This window comes from Onychomys torridus, chromosome 16 (genome assembly GCF_903995425.1).
Source record: "Onychomys torridus chromosome 16, mOncTor1.1, whole genome shotgun sequence".
Taxonomy (NCBI): Eukaryota; Metazoa; Chordata; class Mammalia; order Rodentia; family Cricetidae; genus Onychomys; species Onychomys torridus.
Genome location: NC_050458.1, coordinates 59,078,508 through 59,097,715, shown reverse-complemented (window position 1 = coordinate 59,097,715; position 19,208 = coordinate 59,078,508). Strand labels below are relative to the sequence as shown.

Below are 19,208 nucleotides of genomic sequence, written 5' to 3'. Positions count from 1 at the left end.
CTTCTAGGTGATCTAGATATGATCAAGTTGATACTATTGACGCTCACTGGGCTTACATCAATTCCTTCCAATAGGAAAGAGAATAGAAAGGCATATGAACCGAAAAGAAGATAGGGATGTTATTTTGAACAGTCACATTTATCAGTGGTGACCAAGAGCCTCTTTATGAACAGCTGTGGACATTTGGGTGAGGAATGGAGTATACCACTAGCGTTTTAAGATACCGTTCGGATCTCAACTCAGTGGTCACACAGATGGCCCTGGTTAAACAGGCCACAAAACCCACCCGAAAGTCACGAATTGGGAAAGAACTAGTAGGGAGGGAAGAGGCGGGGAGAGTAACCAGCATGCATTATATCCATGTATGAAATTGTCAAAGGGCTAACCTAATTTAAAAATTTGGCCTTAAAAATGTAAGGCTTTGCACATTTGTTCCAAATTAAGCATAAATGGAGTGCAGATGGGCCGTTCTTTGCTCTCCCTTGTTGATGACTGATTGGTGGGTGCTCTCTGTGCTCTGGTTCCTCCTGCTTCTCCTCTTCCCGTGTGCCCTTCCTGTTTCGTGCCTCTGAGGGGGTTCTGGAATACAGCAGGGTCGGGTGAATCTGTCTTCATATATTTGGCTTCTGTGTTGAAGTTTTCTTACTTGCAGATTAGACACCACGGTACAGTGAAGTAGTTTATTTCCTGAGCATCGGCTTATATTTACTTCCTTTAGATTCGGGAAAGAGTTTGCATTTAAAAGCGAGGAAAGTTAACTCCATCCTGTTTTTGCTCCATCGTTTCATGAACCGCATTATATTGTTTTACAGCGTTATCTGACACTCAAGGGAACTTTCTTCTGAATGGAAATTTTGTTGTAAGTATGGCAAAGAAAGAAATCAACATCCAGGGAGCTATTTTTGAATACAGTGGATCAAACAACTCGATTGAAAGAATTAACAGCACTGACCGGCTGGAAGCAGAGCTTGTTCTGCAGGTAACGGCCTGTAGGCAGTGGTGAAACCCAGCCGCACTCTTAGTAGAGGACTAGTTAAATGCTTAACATCATTAGTTGTAAAAACAATGTCTTAAGAGTGTATCTTTTATAAATTAATTGTATGTTCCTCTGTATTTTATTGAGGTGTTATGTGTGGGTAATTTATACAACCCTGACGTGCACTATTCCTTCAACATCCCCATTGAGGAGAGGAGTAATCTGTTCTCCTGGGATCCATATGGGCCGTGGCAAGACTGTACCAAAATGTGCCAAGGTACCCTGGCCTTAAATAAGAGACCCAAGTTTATGCATGCTGGTATTGTGTGGTTCCTCTTAAGTCTGACTGGCTAATGAGTCCTTCTGTACATGGAGCATACAGGCATGGCAAGTGCCCTGTCTGTACCCCTTCATCTTGGTCTTTGTCTTCTTAACTATTCCATCAACTCTACTGTCCCCACTCTTCTTCACTCTTTCTCTCTTTCCTCCCCTCTAGCTTTCTAGGGTAGTACCACCCCCGCATCCCCAGTCATTCCCCTCCACACATTTTTTTTAATCCATCTGTCTTTTATTGTTGCAATGTCAGACATTCGTTTTATTTCCCTTTCTTGGGCATGAGAAAATACATTTGTACCGTGGTGTGCAAAACCAAAAGGGCCAGAGAGGAAGAGAGCAAAGCAGGAGGAGATCTAGCAGAGGGAGGACATGACAACAGCGGAGCCATGGTGTAGTCTGTGATCGTGGGTGGTCTGTGATAGAACGCTAATTTCAGCTCTCTGCTCTCACCACTGCATTGGACAGACAAGAGAGACCAAGCTCGGAGCTTGAAAATAAAGGCTCTTTGCTTTTACATTAAAAAAAAAAAAAATGCTATGTTCAGTGTAGGCAACCTTTATTGAGGGACTGTTTGGGCTCAGATTATTATTAAGAGCCAAATTTTGTATTTAGATATAGCCCACGCATATGTAGAGATCTTCATGTAAATGCGGTGCCATAGCTATGCAAGGAGATTCCCCAGATGAAGTGGGGGAGGTCGTAGTGTGGAAACTGAGGTATAAAGTTTATAGAGAACTGATCATGAAGGGGGACAGTGATTAGAGGGAGGAAGCTCAGGTTTGTGCAGATGAGAATAGGTGGGTGGCCAGAGGTGGTGGCCTTGGATGAGGAGGATCATCTTTTCATCTCACCTGACAGGTGAAAAAGTAGCAATGGTGTTCTCCAGGAAAAGGCAGTGCCTCTGTCACTTGGCAGTGATGCAGAGCTGCTCAGGTTGATGGCAGGGAAGTGATGTCCTGTCATTGTGTAGGGTGGGCTCTCAGAATGGACATAGTAATAAGTGGCGCCAGTTCAACTGGGATAAATGATAGAGTAGAAACAGCGCACCAGCAATACGGGGTGTCTCAGGGTTTCTAATCTGTGATAGCACATCCTGACCAAAAGCAACCTGGGGAGGAAAGGCACCTCCTGCAATGAGCTGGGGCCTCCCAGTGCACTCATTGGTCAAGTGTATGTCTCACAGTCTTGCCCACAAGCCAGTCTTTTGAGGCATTTTCTCAGTTGAGGTTCCCTCTCTCAGATGACTCTAACTTGTGGTCGAGTTGACCAAAAATCTAGTCAGTGCACTGGGGGAGTCTAAGGAGTCATTTTGACAAAGAGGCCTTGGGTGAACTTTGCAGAAGACCAGTGGAGTTTGAAGATGGGGGACCAGCTGTCCTGCATTGAATGTGTAAGCAGGTGTGTGGCTGTGGACATGGCATAACAAACCAAGCAACAGGTGAATGAAGAAAGATTCTAGAATGCAGTAGATCCCCCATGAAAAGAATGGCTTCTGAGAGGCTATGAGCAGAAAAATGGGTTTTATTTATTTATTTATTTATTTATTTGTTTATTTATTTTGGCCACCAAATACTGTGACTAGAATCTCTGCTCTGTGTTACTCTGCAGCTTATTACTCGTTTTTCTGAGTTAATTATTACTCAAGATTTTAAAACAGCCGTGCATTTTGTTTTAGAATTTTCTTAGTTATTTTTCAGTGTTATTTTTTCCCTTATTTTTGCAATATTCCTCTTTGCTCTTGGGCTCATGAATTTGTGTACTTTTAGGCTCATTTTGTAACTGTCCCCTGTAGGTACCACTTCAATACTATCCTGGGAATTCTCTTGAATTTTTCTTTAATCTCACAAGTCCTCTTTTATACTTACCTCCGTCATTGTGGGAAATAGACCTGAGGATGCTCTGGAGAAGGAAAGGCAACTTGGGGGGGAACTTGCCATCTCTAAAATATCACTATTCAATTTTCACGTTTGCCCAACTCTTTAACTGGTAAGAATTCTAGACAGACAACATCTCCTTAGACTCACCAAGACCTGGCCCTGTGGCTTTCCTTCAGCTGACCCTTCACTTCCCTGGGCTGGTACGGGGCATTCTCCACTCTCGAAGCTTTATGGATTCTTTCCCCAGTCCCAATGATGTCAGAGAACGGGATGCGCTTCAATGTCCTGCTGCACGGCTTGCTTATAAAAACCCAGCTGGGGAAAGAGGGAAATGAAGGGAGGACAGACACAGACATGTGTACTAAAATGTTGGGGTTGGATGGCGCCCTGCCGTCTCTGATGGAGCAGCACCAACTCTGCAACTACTGGGAACCTCAGCCTGTTTACTATGTACAGCATGAGCAGGAGGCGTCACTAGTCTCGGAGGCCTGTCTCTGCAGTGGACCAGTCTCAAGCTGTAAATATGTAAATATCTGGGTGGAGGAAAGCTTCAGTCCATGCTTTGTGTGCCCTTTGTCAACATCTGCACATGGACCAGGGAAAGGCTTTGCCAGTTTCCAGGGCTCCCAGGCATTGGTCCTTGACACCAGTGCACATCCACTGGGGTTCCTTGATGCACTGTTCTTTCTTGTCATTTTCCTGTGAATTATGTCAGTCTTTTTGGAAATAGAGTCTCAGATTTTTTTTTAAAAGATTTCTCACCAGTTTTTCGCCTTTCTAACATTTGTATTGTTTGAAGGCAAAAATCTCTTAAGTTAGAACCTTATAGTGTCTTGTCTTTGGCTTCCTTGTTTGGTAGCTCTAGGCATGCTTGTTTCCTGCTCACTTGTTTCCTTGGATCTCTTATGTTTGAGGCTTCCTAAAATCTCTGTTAATGCTTTTTCATATATAAGAATTAAAATCTCCTGTATCACATGAGTCACCAGGAGAAGACCCTAAGTTTGGCTGATTATTCTTTCTTGGGGAACAGTCCTCCAAGAGAGAAAATCTCCTGTCTTCCAATGGTTGGGTGAGGGGAACATGGGATGGTCCTGGATCTGGTGAGCAGGGAGAGTGCAATGGGCTGGGAGGTCACCACATGTGAGAGGTGTGAGAGTGTCTTCTTTAATCAACCTGTTTCCATCCTGTGGGTCCTGTCTTTCCTGTGCTGTGTCTTCAGGCTCTTCTTCTCTCAAGCTGTGCTGTCCAGTGCATCAGCCACAAGCCGTATGTGACCAGTCTGTGTCAGTGTGTGCCATGTGTGAACTACCCACTGGATTTTGAATATTAAAACGAGAGGAAGAAAGTAAAATATGTTTTAATAATTTTTACATTAATATGTTCAAAAAATCAAATTTTATACACTTTGGGTTAAATATAAGTATCGTTAATTTTGCTAGTATTATTTTATGATTCCTTGTGATTAGAGGAAGTAGAAAATGACATTCGTGGCTCACAGTCTGCACTGGGGACTGGAGGAAGAGAACTTTAACTCCAAATATGATTTTTAATCCATTCTTTGTTTTTCATACCCACCCCTCATCCATTCACAAGGTTGACTTCGTCCTCCTTGGCTCAGAGAATAGCTTTTATCATTCACTTTTCGTCTCCACAGTTTCCCCTTCTCTTCTGTTTCATTTCCTTTATTTTCTTTTGCTCCTTTACATATATGCTTCTAAAAACCGACTTATATTTATTTTAAAGGGGGCTTAGAATAGATCTGAGATAAACACGTGTTCATGTTTAGTTAACTGGGAGTTCAAAGTTGAGTATTCACAAAACAGAAATTTGATCATGTCATGGGGCTGCTTCAACTCCTGAAGAGGATGTGGATGCAGGGTGCCCTGAACCTGAGTGCTAGTTTGCTTTGACTGGTTGTGTTGGAGACAAACAGCCGCCCTCTCTCCATGGGGTGAGCTGAGGCCATTGTTGACCAGACTATACTTTGGGTTTCATTGCCACGGCCTGCTCTGTATAACTAAGATCTCCATCCATGCCATGAAAACAAAACCAGATCTTACCTTTAGAGTAGCTTCAGTCCTAGCAAACAGTGGAAGCACAGAAGAGCTGACTGTTCCTGTCTCCCACCCCATCCCCCCCTCTTCTTCCCTACTGCTCTGCTGTGTGTTTGCGTCTGTTGACATGTGTGTCCAGAGGACAAGCTGATTCTGATTCCCAATGGCCAGCTGATGCCTGTAGTTTGCCCTAGAGTTCATTCTTCATGCTGTGAATTCTGTGGATTTCGGTAAACAAATGGTGATGTGTTTCCACATTTCACTATCACACAGAGGAATTTCATAGCCCTTACTGTAGTCGGAAAAACTTCAACTGCACCTTACTCATCCCCATGCCTCACCTGTCCTGTCCCCCAAAACCCGTGAAACTACTGATCGTTGTGTTGCTTGTAATTAACTTTTTCGTTCACAAGGCCAGTCTGAAAGGTCGGCCCTGTGTGGACAGTGCTATTCTGAAGGCAGAAGGACAGAACAAGAGCTTGTTGGAACTGTCATAGGCCATATCCACTCTAGTCAGTTCACATAAGTGTCATGCCACCTGACATGGAAGTTGTCATAACACTGTAGCCGTACATATGAGGAAGTCATCCACGGGACAATGACCTAGTGATAACATCCATGCTGGTCCCAGCCCTACCTTCCAATCTCTGCTGTTGCAGAGTTACCCCTTACCTGGTCCGTCTTCCATCTGGCCTCCTCTCTGAGCAAAGTCCTCCTCAGTCATTGAGGATTCAGCTTATAAAAAGAAACTCCCAGTGACCTATGAATAATAGCAAAATCTTCTGCTTTCCTACCTGAATCATTTAGGATAATTATTATAATTATGGAACACCTAACTTGTATAAATTTTTATTTAATTTTAAATTTTCATTTAATTTTTCATTTTCATCTCATTCTGGCTAAGGTCTTCATAAAAGAAAAATCATCTGCATACGTAAGAGTGACCATGCAGTTGTATCCGATCAGAGTTGTGGCCACTTACCGCTGCCATTGCTTGTGACAGAAAAGTGCAATACAGACTGTGAACTCAGGTAAAAGAGAGCCACATGTGATGTAACTGATGTGTAATGACAATGAACTAATCATAGATAAGACATTCAGCACAGTGCCTCACCCGGGGCCAGCAGGTCATTAATATCTGACCTCTGCCTTGTCATTTAGAACACTTCGGGCTCACTAATTCATGTTCATGCTCAGTAATTCATTTGACTTTTAAATTAGTAATATGAGCTAAATACCCATGTATAGGCCCCACATCGTGTATACAATATGGAAGCAATTTAGTCTGTAATGTAAATCCAGATAAACTCTAGTCTGGAAATCTATGGTTTAACGATTTGAAATATTAGGTCCATGTAGCATGAGTCTGTAATTTCCGCTGAAATTAGAACTCAATAAATAATATTTGAGAATGAAAAATTATAGATTGAGTTCCCTGATACATTAGAATTATAGTATTATATTAATACTCCTAAGGGAAGTGCAAGCAAGTTGGTACTTCTACCCCAAATTCTCAATTTCTTAGGTATTTGTAGGTGAGTGTGTCTGCATATGTGGGTGATTGGTTAATAGACTGATATAAGCTAAAAACAACAACTCAAAAACCTCGTCTTCCAATTAAATTCACGTTGTGGCAATAATATTTAATATTCAGAGATAGCCAAACCTCTTATTCACTTGTGAAGGACAAGGATTTGAAAATACTGTTGTGTTGTATGAAGGCACATGGGAAAAGCCTAGCAGAAATGGCTACTGAAGTTATGTGAAGCACAGTGGGGTCTTTTAGAGAAATGAGGTCTCAACCTTACACTTCACTATCCTGGTGCACACATATTGCTCGAGAGATTGCCAGGGTACAACTGGGATAATTTGGCTAAAGTTGCCATTTTTACTTAATGAAAAATATTTGTTCACAAGTATTTCTAAATAGAGAATACAGGGATTCACTAGAGGTTGTGATGTGCATCACGAGAAAACTGTTTTGCCAGCTTTCAGAGACTGCATCTTAACTGCTGTGATAAGCTTCCCAGACCTCCCTTGTTCCTATACCAAGGTTTGACCTGGGGTTTGCACCCAGAGTCAGTGTATCCCATGGAGTCTTACGTCTACCATGAGTGCCAGTCTTGGTCAAAGCCAGATGCTCACAAGGAGACTTGAAGTTCTAGGACACACCTCCAAAGGTGCCACCAGCTGTTAGAGTGAGACCCAAACACATAGTGTTTATATATATAGTTTAGAGCAAATACGATTTCATTAAGATGATGGTAAGATCTCTCCCCCTCTCTCTCTCTCTCTCTCTCTCTCTCTCTCTCTCTCTCTCTCTCTCTCACACACACACACACACACACACACACACACACACACACACACACACACACACACACACACACACACACACACACACTTAAACCATCAGAACCCAGTATCTGAGCCTCATTTTGCAAAAGAAGAACTTTTATTTTTTTCTTTCATAAAACAAATTTTAATTCACTGGACCTGATGTACTTGTTTTCCTAAACTCTTGTATTTTTTCAAAAAGCTCCTTATAAACCCTAAACTGATTTATCATCTTTTGGTGCAATCTATTTATCAGTATAGAGAGAAGAGCAATCCATAAGCTGATTACATCTGAAACACATGAAACACACCCTGAGGTCAACATTTCTGCGCTGAGTCAGTACTGACCACTCATCTCAATTTGCTTTTCGAGCCCTAGAAAGATAGCCAGCTACACTGAACCCCACTGTGGAAGCCCCACCACTTAGGGCTGAGTTGCCCTGCTAGAGTAACACTTACCACTACAAATCAGCAGACACACACTTAGACACACTTTTCCCATTATATAGATTCAGACTAGACAGCATCTTCATTGATCCAGGGGCTCCCAGATCCTATGGAGCTCCGCTGAACCACACTTTGTAACAACACTCTTGGCTCAAAGCAAAACAAAACCAATAAGTAAAAATAAATAAATAAATAAATTAATTAATTAATTAATAAATTAATTAATTAATTAAAAAACTTTTGAGACACTGTCTCACTATGTAGCCCAGGCTGTCCTCAAACTTACAAACTTCCTGTCTTGGCCTCCCAGATGCAAAGCAAGTCGCCCTATTACAAAAATGATTATAAACCAAGGTACCTATCTGTAGTATCAAACATGACAACTCAGCATGGACACTGGGTTCAGTATGATTTTATTTAAAAATTTGCAAAGCTGAAGGAGAGATCTGAGTTTTTGTTCAAAGAAAGCAATTTTCATAGCTTATATCCAGCCTTTAGCTTTGTGTTGAGTAATAACAGGAAAGGAAGTTTCTGCTCAAGGTCCTCACTTCAGCATGCTAAGCCAGGCTCTTGGCATCCTGTGGCAAGGTCACTCTGCCCCTGGTCTGAGGTTCATGCTGGCCCCCTGGCAGTGGGAGGCCAGCTCTCCTTCAGACAGTACAACAAAAGGTGCAATACAACAACTTTTCATCCCTAATTCAATAGTTTATCAAATAATTTCTAATGGATTAGGCATTAACTTTTAAAAGTTAAAAAAACAGAATTATGCCCAACCCCCTGGATCTCTTTTTAAATCAATATTCATAAGCAGTGCTCCTAAATATGGTAACACCTTCTCTCTAGGTGGCACATCACTGGCAAAAGTGAATGCTCATCCCAGTGTGGCCAAGGATACAGGACCCTAGACGTTCACTGCATGAAGTATTCCATTCACAAAGGACAGACTGTTCCAGTAGAAGACCACTACTGTGGTGACCAGCTCAAACCTCCTACCCGAGAACCATGCCATGGCGGCTGTGTTTTAACAAGGTGGCATTATTCAGAATGGTCCCAGGTAAAATCGTCACTTGAGAAAAAAAAATGCCTCTCTTTTCACCAATTAAATGTTTCTATTTCTCTAAAAATATGTTTTTGTTAAAATTTTGATTTTGATTTCCTATTTCTAAAAGTCACTGATTTTGTCGTGCTCTTAATTAGTGTTCTCGGAGTTGTGGAGGAGGGGAGAAGACTCGGGAGTCCTACTGTGTAAATGTCTTTGGCCATCACCTTCATGATCAAGAGTGCCGGGAGCTTCCTCGGGTGATGCTTGGGAATTGCAATGAGTTTCCTTGTCCCAGTTGGGCTACTAGTGAGTGGAGTGAGGTAACACTGAACACATGGCTTAGAAAAACTGCTGTAATGTCATGCTTGGGAAACTTACAGTCCGAGGCTGTAAAATTCAAATGTATTTATCATAAAAGCAGTTTTTAAAAAAGTAAACCTGTTTAGTTCTTGTTCTATTTATAATTACCAGGCCAGCAGTTACATTTACTGATATTTAGTCTATAACCACCTTCATAAACAGCAGTAGTGCCAGTGTACTATGGGGCACACACTTCTTCAAAGGTTAGCTTTGGATCTTTGTTTCTAGAACAAATGGCTATTTTAATGGGACCTTGATGCATTTATCTAATTATTCTTTATCAATAAAAAAAAGTCAAGAGTCAAATATTTGGGTAAGAACCTGAATAACCAGAGAAGTGGCAGAGAAGAAACCAGTGACCTCCTATCTCTTCCAATCCTACATCCCAAAGGGCTGAGATCCTCTCTAAGCCCCGCCTTACTACTTCCTGTCTCTATCTGTCCTCAGTCCTCCAAAACCTCTATGGTTGATTTTTGGTCAGTTAGCCACTAGCTTTGCCCTCTGATTCAAAGCAAGCTTTATTGTTAGAATGCAATCAAAATATCACACAACAGGACCTGAGTGGCAGATGTCAGGGGCAGCTGGTTTTAACCAGCGAATGACTCCAGAGGAGTATGGGGGAACATTCCGGATCTCTGTGTCACTATGTGATGCATCTGTGTTAACTTCCCAGTGTCCTGCCACATGCGGGAAGGGAATGAAGCAGCGGCAGGTTTGGTGTCAGCTGAGTGAGGATCCCATAAGCGACAGCTTCTGTAACGCCAGTACCAAGCCCCAGGCACTGAGACCCTGTGAGCTCCCTGCGTGCGCCTCTTGGCATGTAGGCCCGTGGGCTTCTGTGAGTATATGATGAGGCTTCTCTGCTTTGACCCATCTGCCTGGAGAATGGCGAGAAAGTTGTGTAATAATCCACTCTCTCCTTGGGAGATTCACTAAAATAGGGGTTGGTATCACTAGAAATACATCTTAGGACCTGGCACTGTGGCTCAATGGGTGAAGGCCCTTTGCCAAAGCCTGATAGCCTGAGTGTGATCCCTGGAACTCTCATAAAGGTGGAAGGGGAAACAGACTCCATAAAGTTGTCTGACGTCCACGTGTGTGATGACATATGTATGCATATGCACACACACACACACACACACACACACACACACACACACACGCACACACTACTAATTGAAAAATGCTTTCTGAAATACAGTCCTTTATCGGTAGGATTTTGGCATTCCTGATAGTATTGCCATGCTTCATATTTCAGCCTTGTTTTTGGATTGAATTTAGCCAAAATGCTGAAAACGTTTGCTTTTTATCAACTTCAAGAATGTATGAATATGTCCAGTATCAGTGCTTACATTGCTCTTACTGTCTTTAGTCTTGCGTGGAGGCCCTGGGGCGTATGATGGTCAGGCCAGGTGAAGATGGGAAGCTCAGTGTCTCGTGGAGGCTGTCAAGGCTGCTGGAAGGCTCCCCTCATTTCTTCACTAAATACACACTTCCTTATAGATAAGGAACTTCACTTAACGTAGTAGATGACATTAGGCAGGTGGCTGTTACTGAAATTGTGTTTCTCCATAACCAGCATAGCAGGTCTCTATCAACATTTTAGCATGACAGCTTTAAAACTACATGGATCATAGTACATTTTGTTAACTGCGGTGTTTAGGTCACGTCTATACAATGAATCTGAATAAACAGGCATGTCAGTTCAGTTTACCGATTACAGGTCTCAAATCTGCCATCAAAACAGTTACTGGAAGGGAAACCATAGATAACTTTGGCGTTGGCTAAGAAGGAGGGGATTTCTGTGACTCTTGGAAACTGCCTTGGGTACCTGTGGTTTCTTTATAGTGCACAGCCACCTGTGGACGTGGGTATCAGATGCGCGCTGTGAAGTGTGTCAGTGAGCAGTTTGGCACCATGCTAGATGACAGAGAATGCCAGGAAGCCAGCCGGCCAAGTGACAGCCAGGTAAAGGAGGGCTCTTCATGGACCAGAAGCAGAAATACTTAGGAAATGGATAAGCAATATACATAACATATGTGTACACACCCACACACACACACACACACACACACACACACGCACACACGCACACTTCTCCTTGGTTTTGGCACCCTGTGTTTACTGTCAGAACCGTTCTGTCTTCTTTAACTTGTGTATCCCCACTCTTCCATGGTGTCTGTGAGTGTGAATCCCATGACCTTGGGAACGTGTCCTTTTCATTGTACAACCCTGCATTCCTTCAGAACGGTCCGGTCCCTATTAGGACTGCTTTGAAGGGCTTTGTTCTTTCAATGGTCAGATAGGGTGGAGACAGAAACATTGGGATGCAGGCTTCCTACTCAGTACTAGCACTTCCTTCCTACACAGTACTAGCACTCACTTCCTTCCTATCCAGTACTAGCACTCACTTCCTTCCTATCCAGTACTAGCACTCACTTCCTTCCTATCCAGTACTAGCACTCACTTCCTTCCTACACAGTACTAGCACTCACTTCCTTCCTATCCAGTACTAGCACTCACTTCCTTCCTACTCAGTATTAGCACTCACTTCCTTCTTACCAAGTACTAGTACTCACTTCCTTCCTACCAAGTACTAGTACTTCCTACCCACCAAGTACTAGTACTTCCTACCCAGTACTAGCCCTCGCCAGCAGTCTGAGTGTCTGGAAGTGAGAGCCTAGGTCATCCATTTACATTTTAGCACACAGTATGGTTGGAGTCTGTATGTGAAAAAGGAAACCCAGGACAGGATTTCATACAAGTCAGTGTGAATAGTTAAAAGTCATTCAACAAGGTTTGTTTTTCTGGAACAGGAATGCATCGTGGCACCCTGCCTGGTTGTTCCAAAAGTTGGGGCGTCCTCCTTACCAGCCATTCCCCTGGGGAAGGCTGCACAGTGGCGCCATGGATCTTGGACCCCAGTAAGTGACCCCGCATTTCTACCGTGGAGGCTGCACACACGTGACAGAGTGGCTCACAGCCATCTGTAATGAGGTCTGGCGCCCTCTTCTGTGTATATAATAAATAAATAAATGTAAACGAAAACACCAGTTGCTCAGTTTTGCCAGCTTTAATGGGTGCATTCATTCTCGGGTACTGGATGGTAGGGACGATTTACAGGATTTAGAATTAGGAGGCGGAATGACAAAATTGTGGCTGTCCTGCAGCATGTGTTTTCTAGTCTGTAAAGATAAGACCTATGGCCCAGACAGCTATGAGAAGTGGATATGGCATTTGGTACCTATCAGCTTCTGTCTCGACTGCAGACATTTTCATGCTGTTTTGTTTCTTAACTGAAAGCTACAATGTGTTGGCCATTTCTGTTTGCTTTAATCCCAGATTTTAAATGATAGGATCACATGCCTTCTAGTGCAAAGTTTTTCGAAGTTGTTGTTATTATTATTATTATTTTATTTATTTATTTTGGTTTTTCGAGACAGGGTTTCTCTGTGTAGCTTTGCACCTTTCCTGGAACTTGCTCTGTAGACCAGGCTGGCCTTGAACTCACAGAGATCCGCCTGGTTCTGCCTCCCGAGTGCTGGGATTAAAGGCGTGTGCCACCAACACCTGGCTCAAGGTTATTTTTAAGAGATCTAATGATGCTTTTACACAAATGTTTCAGTACCATTAATTTTGGCATGTGGTTATTAAATATTATTTTAAATATTATGGTCATTCATTAGATCTGACTTAGGAAGCTCATTATCTAAAGTGGAAAGTTTTACTGCCTTATGTTTATCACATGCAGAAATTATGCCGTGAGATATTACTTCCTTTTTATGCTCTCTCTGCAAACTTGGTATTTTGAGACACAGAAGCCACAGGTAACAAGGGTGGAGGGGTACTGAGCCCATCTCTCTGTCATTTGGCTTTCCAAGTGCTCCGTGTCCTGTGGAAGAGGCAGTCAGGCCCGTTATGTGAGCTGCCGAGATGCACACGATGGAGTGGCCGATGAGTCGCACTGTGCTCACTTGCCCAGGCCTGCTGAAGTCTCTCTCTGCTTCAGCCCTTGTGGAGAATGGCAGGCAGAGAATTGGTCACCAGTAAGTATGCTTATGAGAAGGCAGACCCTGAAAATTTAAATAGAATGTTTGCTATTAATGCAGTCTATTACATTGTAATGCCGGCTGACTTTCTAATCAGTGTTCAGCTTCCTGTGGACATGGGAAAACCACTCGACGCATTTTATGCATGAACTACCACCAGCCGGTTGACGAGAGTTACTGTGACCCTGGAGTTCGTCCTGAGATTGAACAAGAATGTAGCCTGGCAGCCTGCCCACCCTCATACAGCCACTTTCCCAGCTCCTCTGAGCAGCCAAGCCATTTTCCAGGCAGAAATGTTCCCTTAACTCACAAACCAGAAGAGAGTCAAAATCAGGGGGTCCACCCATCAATCAGAGGAAACCAGTGGAGAACAGGCCCTTGGGGAGCAGTAAGCTGTCTTTATTGAGTTATCCTAATTTTGTAACTGAATCATATTACAGTCCTTTCCCAGATATGTGTTCAATGACATCAAATGTTTCTAATGTGAATGTTATCTAAAAGATCAATAGCTCAGCCCTTCAAAGGCTGAAAGCATTTCGATGCGGATTACAAGCCCCCAGGGTAATCACTAACCACAGTGATTGATTAGAGTCCATATCCTACCAAAGAGGGCAAAGCGTGGACTAGGTAAGATGGGGCGTTTGGGAGAAAGCAGCAAAGGCTTGCTGAGGCGGGTATGCAGAAGGTTAGTGGGAGTCCTGAGAACGTGGGGGTCGTGAGTGCTCATGTTAGGAGAGATTAAGGGGTGGACAGTGGGGTCATTGGCAAATGACAACATGGGGTAGCTGTTTTAAAATGCCCTCCCAGTGAGACTGTAAAACTTTAATTTCTTTTTACTTAGTATCTGTTTTGAGAGTGAAGGGTCACTTTCTAAGGCAAGTTTGAAAGACTTCCTTTTCATCAACAATTTATCTTATTTTTTCTTTTAAGACAGGGTCTCACTATATATACTAGGATGGCCTGGAACTCACAGAGATCAGCCTGCCTCCTCTGCCTCTGCCTCTGCCTCCTGAGTGCTGGGGATTAAACTCATGTGCTACCAATGGCAAGCGTTCATCAAAAATTAATTCTAATGACGCCCTTGGTAAAAAAGTCAAGTGGTTTGACAGATTTCTGTGCTTAAAATTGTGGCTCCATGTGGGAGAGTTTACTTTTGACCTTGCTTCGGTGTCGAGCACGCAGTGTGTATTTCTGTTCTCTCCCTGTCAGTGTTCCCGAAGCTGTGCAGGAGGTCTCCAGCGCCGGGCTGTAGTCTGCCAAGATGAAGATGGGCACAGTGCTTCTTACTGTGATGCGGCCTCCAAGCCCCCAGAGTCAAATCACTGTGGCTCGGGACCCTGTCCACACTGGAATTTTGGGGACTGGGGAGAAGTAAGTCATGCTGTCCCCCAACGTCATCTCAGAATGATGAAAGTAACCTGCTTCCTGACACTGGGCACTATGGGATCATGTGATCTCACTATTTTTGTGTGGAAACAGATTTCCAAAAGTTCTTTTGCAAGAAGTACTCTGGTTCTGAGAGAACATTCCTGAGAGAGCACATACTGTGTTATTTGACAAAACCTGATGTGCAGGCCAATAGGTGTATGTGCTACTACTGTCTTTCAAAAAGTGGGTATAAAGCCATTTAAAAGCCTTAGAAGATTAGATTGACCTAGGTACAGGAAACCAGGTTGACATTTGTGCATGCTTTATTCTATTGCATGCCATTCATTTGGCAAATCTCCTTTAAACCAAATAGTTGTAAATTATTAAGCACTTTATGCCTAAGCCCTCGTAGATACCATAAATGTAAAGGTTACTTCAGAAATGGTAGCTTTGGTTATTAACAGCACCACCACCCCAACACACACACACACACATACAAACAATGTTTTAGATGGAAAGAGAAAGAAAAGAGTTGTTTAATGCTTTTTTGTAGGCAGATTTCTCTGTCCCACCAGCTAGCTCCCCAATAACCACACAGAGACAGAGACTTCTTATTAATTATGAAAGCTCAGCTGATAGCTTAGGCTTGTTTCTAACTAGCTCTTATAACTTAAATTAACCCATTTCTGTTTATTTACTGTCTGCCTCATGGCTTTATTACCTTTACTCTGTACTGCCCATGCTGCTTTCCTGCTTCCTCCATGCCTGGCTGGTGACTCTGCCTTCTTCTTCTCAGAGTTCTCTCTGCCCTGAAAATCCTGCCTAGCTATTGGCCATTTAGCTTTTTATTAAACCAATCACAGTGACATATCTTCACACAGTGTAAAGGAGTATTCCACACACTTTTGGATGGATAAATTACTCAATTAGTTTATTTTTTCTTTTTCAGAATGAAGAGAGTAATTTCTCTTCATAGGGAATTTGAAAAATTATCTTTCAAAGGGATACTTTAGCTGGCAACTAAATGTATCAAGTTCCTTTTAAAAATATACTTTAGCATGGCAGATAATATTTAAATGTTGAATAAGTAAATATAATCTTAAAATTTAGGACTGCATCTCAGTTGCCAGAGTACTTACCTAGTGTGCATGAAACTGGATATGACCCCCAGGACCACATAAATTGAGTGTGCTGTACACCTATATATAGTGATAAATTCAAGGGAGTCTACAGGTACCCACTACACCCTATAAGTGGGGGCAGGAGGGTCAGAAGTTCAAGGTCAACATAGGGAATTCCAGTCAGCCTGGATTGCATGAGACCTTACCTCAAGAGAAGAAAATGGAAGAAGTATAATATTCTCTTTGAAGTGAAATTGGTATAACTTTCCTATTCTTTTTTTCAGTGCACACAAACATGTGGTGGAGGAGTAAAGTCAAGATTTGTGATATGCCAGTTTCCCAATGGCCAAGTGGCCCAAGAATACAACTGTGAACAGCCCAAGCCACCTAGCATGATGCAATGTCATGTGCACCCCTGCCCTGATGATGTGTCCTGGTATCGGGGATCATGGAAATCGGTACGATAGTAACCATAGTCTCATTACCGTGTTCCTTTTACGTGAATTTCCTCTTTGTAAGTGGGAAAATTCACATACTATCTCATATCTGATTACTGCTTCTAACAGTGGACTGTCGGCTGCCCTGGCATATGTATTAAAAGTCAATAATTTGAGTAGGAATTCATTCAAGTACTGTAATTACATACATGTATGTAATTGTTTTATATGTATTTACTTTATATGTGAATTTTGAACTAATTGAAATGCTTTCCTTTGTTGCATCTCTGACCTCCCCTCTAATTAACTGGATTTGTGCATAATGTTAGCATTTTACTTGTGATAATGGCAGATTAAGGCTGTGTCTTGTTTGAGTTTACAACTGTATGTGGCTTCTGTCTGTCGCTGACCAATAACAGATCCCAAACCAAATAACATTCTTTTAAAATTCGTTTCCTCACTATTAAAATTGACTGTTTGGTTTAGAAATGTGAAAATAGTGAAGACAAAGCCACTTGCTCACATGAAGTAAATTGCTCACAGTTTGTTAAATACATCATAGAGAAGTGTGACTTACATAGTAATTTATTATGAATATCCATTTTTCCACTGTGTGGACTTACTGTGGTTTAGGAAAACTTTGATTTTCTATTTTTTTTTTTTTTGAGTCATAGACAAAACTCAGAGATAGTGCTAATGGATAGTTTATTTTCTCTAATATTTTTCAAATATCTGAAGTACAATTAATACACAAATATATTAAAATTAGCATTTTATCATCTTTAAGTCTTTTAAATCATGAGCCAATGAGTATTACCTTCCAGAATACAAGCTGATTTAAGACAGTGATGTATTTATAACTAAACTCACAAACCAAGCCATTTTTATTTCATTTAAGTAGAAATCTAGTTACTGATTGGAGGCCTTGTAGTGGCTTTGTTTTTGAACTCAGTGGTGCTGTTTGCCCATGGTGCATGACTTCAGTGCACAAGTCTTAAACATCTACCCCGGTAGGCACTGAAATGCATAACTTCAATGATCCTGAGGTAGATTTTCCATTGGGTCAGTGCACTGCCTATTTTGGTATGTTTTATTGGTGCTCAGCCATGCCATTTGTTCCTTACTGTCCATGGCAGATGTTATACCACAGTGTCAGATCGGACTGGATGGACCACAGTTCCTGAAATGTTTATCATCAGGCCATTTCTTGGAAAATGTTGCTGGTACCTGCTCTGTTTAACAGACAGAACAGCTTGTCTAAAGTTTAGGACAGAAACTTACTTCAAGATATAGAATATTAGAATTACAGTATTCAGTTGGAGTCAGTGTTAGTAAGATCCACATAACCCCCTAAAAGTGTCCACCATGGCAGTCACATATGTCTCTGTAGTTATTGTGTTGGAATATACCTGACCCTGTATTCCAGTGATATGTCTGTGCATAAATCATGTCCTAAGTGAGAAACCTGGATGTCCATTAAGTCCTCTGTACAAGCAACTTTTCAACCTCATAGAAATAGTCAGTGAAGGCAACAATACCTGAGATTAGAAAACAGTAAGAGAGAACTACAGAAATCCTCAGTGTTTCCTACACAACTACTCCAAAAGCAGTTAACTGAGTAATTGTAGTCTTTGCACTAGTGGAGAACTATAGCATCTATATATTTTGATAATTTGAAAATGAAGTTTTAAAAAAGTCTCAATAAATGTTTATTATGCCAGAATTTTTACAAACCTATTTATTTGCATGTGTAAAGATATATATCATTAGAGTGCCTGGATTTCTGTTATTATATGAAGAATATTTATTTTTTCAATTAGTCTTTTATATTAAAAGGACTCAGGATCTGAAGTTTTGATATCAAAACCATATGTATATGTATATATTTTTCCCTCTCTCAGTATTGCTACATATTAGCCAAATTTCAGAATACCTCTTATAACAGATTAGATTAGTATTCTTTCATGAGTAACATTAATTTATGTAGACCCTGCTCATTCAGTTAGAAAATTAAGGGAATATATATGTATATGCATGAATGAATGGCATTAAATCTTTTCATTTTAATGGAAAAAAGAGTGTATAAGTCATTATTAAAATATTTTAGAAAAAAAGTATGAAAATATTCCTCACTTTTCTTCATGTTCTGGGAAATCTTGTGTTGTATAACAAAAGGAATAAATGAATCATAACCCGTGCTTGTTAACTGAATTACTACATTTTTGCAATTAGCCAATGTGAATGGATCATATCTTAACCGTTTTTTTTTGTTAATGTGCTGTCTTTGTGCTTTGTATAATGTGTATGTATGTTGTATTTTCATCCCTTGCATTGGTACCTGAATGTTTTAAGCAACTGACAAACTTTACATTGTAATGAATGGCCTATTTCTTTTGTGCTGTTTTTCTTAAGTAACAGGCTGTTAATGTCTCCTATTAAAAAGCTAACTGTTGAAAGTGAGTGTTTTCATAATTTTTCTGAGTATTTGCATAAGTTAACTACAGTTTTCTAGTTAACTGTTTTACAAACTAACACAGCAAGGTAAAAGTGTAAGATTTACTAGCTGTCAATTTCAAACTACTAGAAATGTTTATATTTTTCTTTTTACGTAGTTATTATTAAAGTTAAAATAAGATTGTTAGTTTGTGACTAGTATAGTCTTTCACGGGACTATCACATTTAACACAATTGCACTAGTGGAAATATTTATTTCCTTATATTTCCCCATGGTCTCAAATAATTTTCCTAGAATGAGTTTGTTCACCAGGTGGAATGAACTCATGCTTGATTAGTAAATACTATGG

General features: G+C 41.2%; 1 protein-coding gene across 1 annotated transcript in view; it reads left to right on the top strand.

The window, feature by feature from the left end:
- Window positions 1-19,208, top strand: part of Adamts20 (ADAM metallopeptidase with thrombospondin type 1 motif 20) — a 139,414-nt gene that overhangs the window by 68,867 nt on the left and 51,339 nt on the right. Inside the window, exons 17-28 of the mRNA XM_036208198.1 lie at window positions 813-979; window positions 1,124-1,253; window positions 6,148-6,274; window positions 8,871-9,081; window positions 9,225-9,389; window positions 10,103-10,267; window positions 11,278-11,397; window positions 12,246-12,353; window positions 13,311-13,475; window positions 13,576-13,866; window positions 14,688-14,849; window positions 16,252-16,425. Coding sequence (XP_036064091.1) covers window positions 813-979; window positions 1,124-1,253; window positions 6,148-6,274; window positions 8,871-9,081; window positions 9,225-9,389; window positions 10,103-10,267; window positions 11,278-11,397; window positions 12,246-12,353; window positions 13,311-13,475; window positions 13,576-13,866; window positions 14,688-14,849; window positions 16,252-16,425 — 1,985 coding nt within the window. The remainder of the gene's footprint in view (window positions 1-812; window positions 980-1,123; window positions 1,254-6,147; window positions 6,275-8,870; window positions 9,082-9,224; window positions 9,390-10,102; window positions 10,268-11,277; window positions 11,398-12,245; window positions 12,354-13,310; window positions 13,476-13,575; window positions 13,867-14,687; window positions 14,850-16,251; window positions 16,426-19,208) is intronic.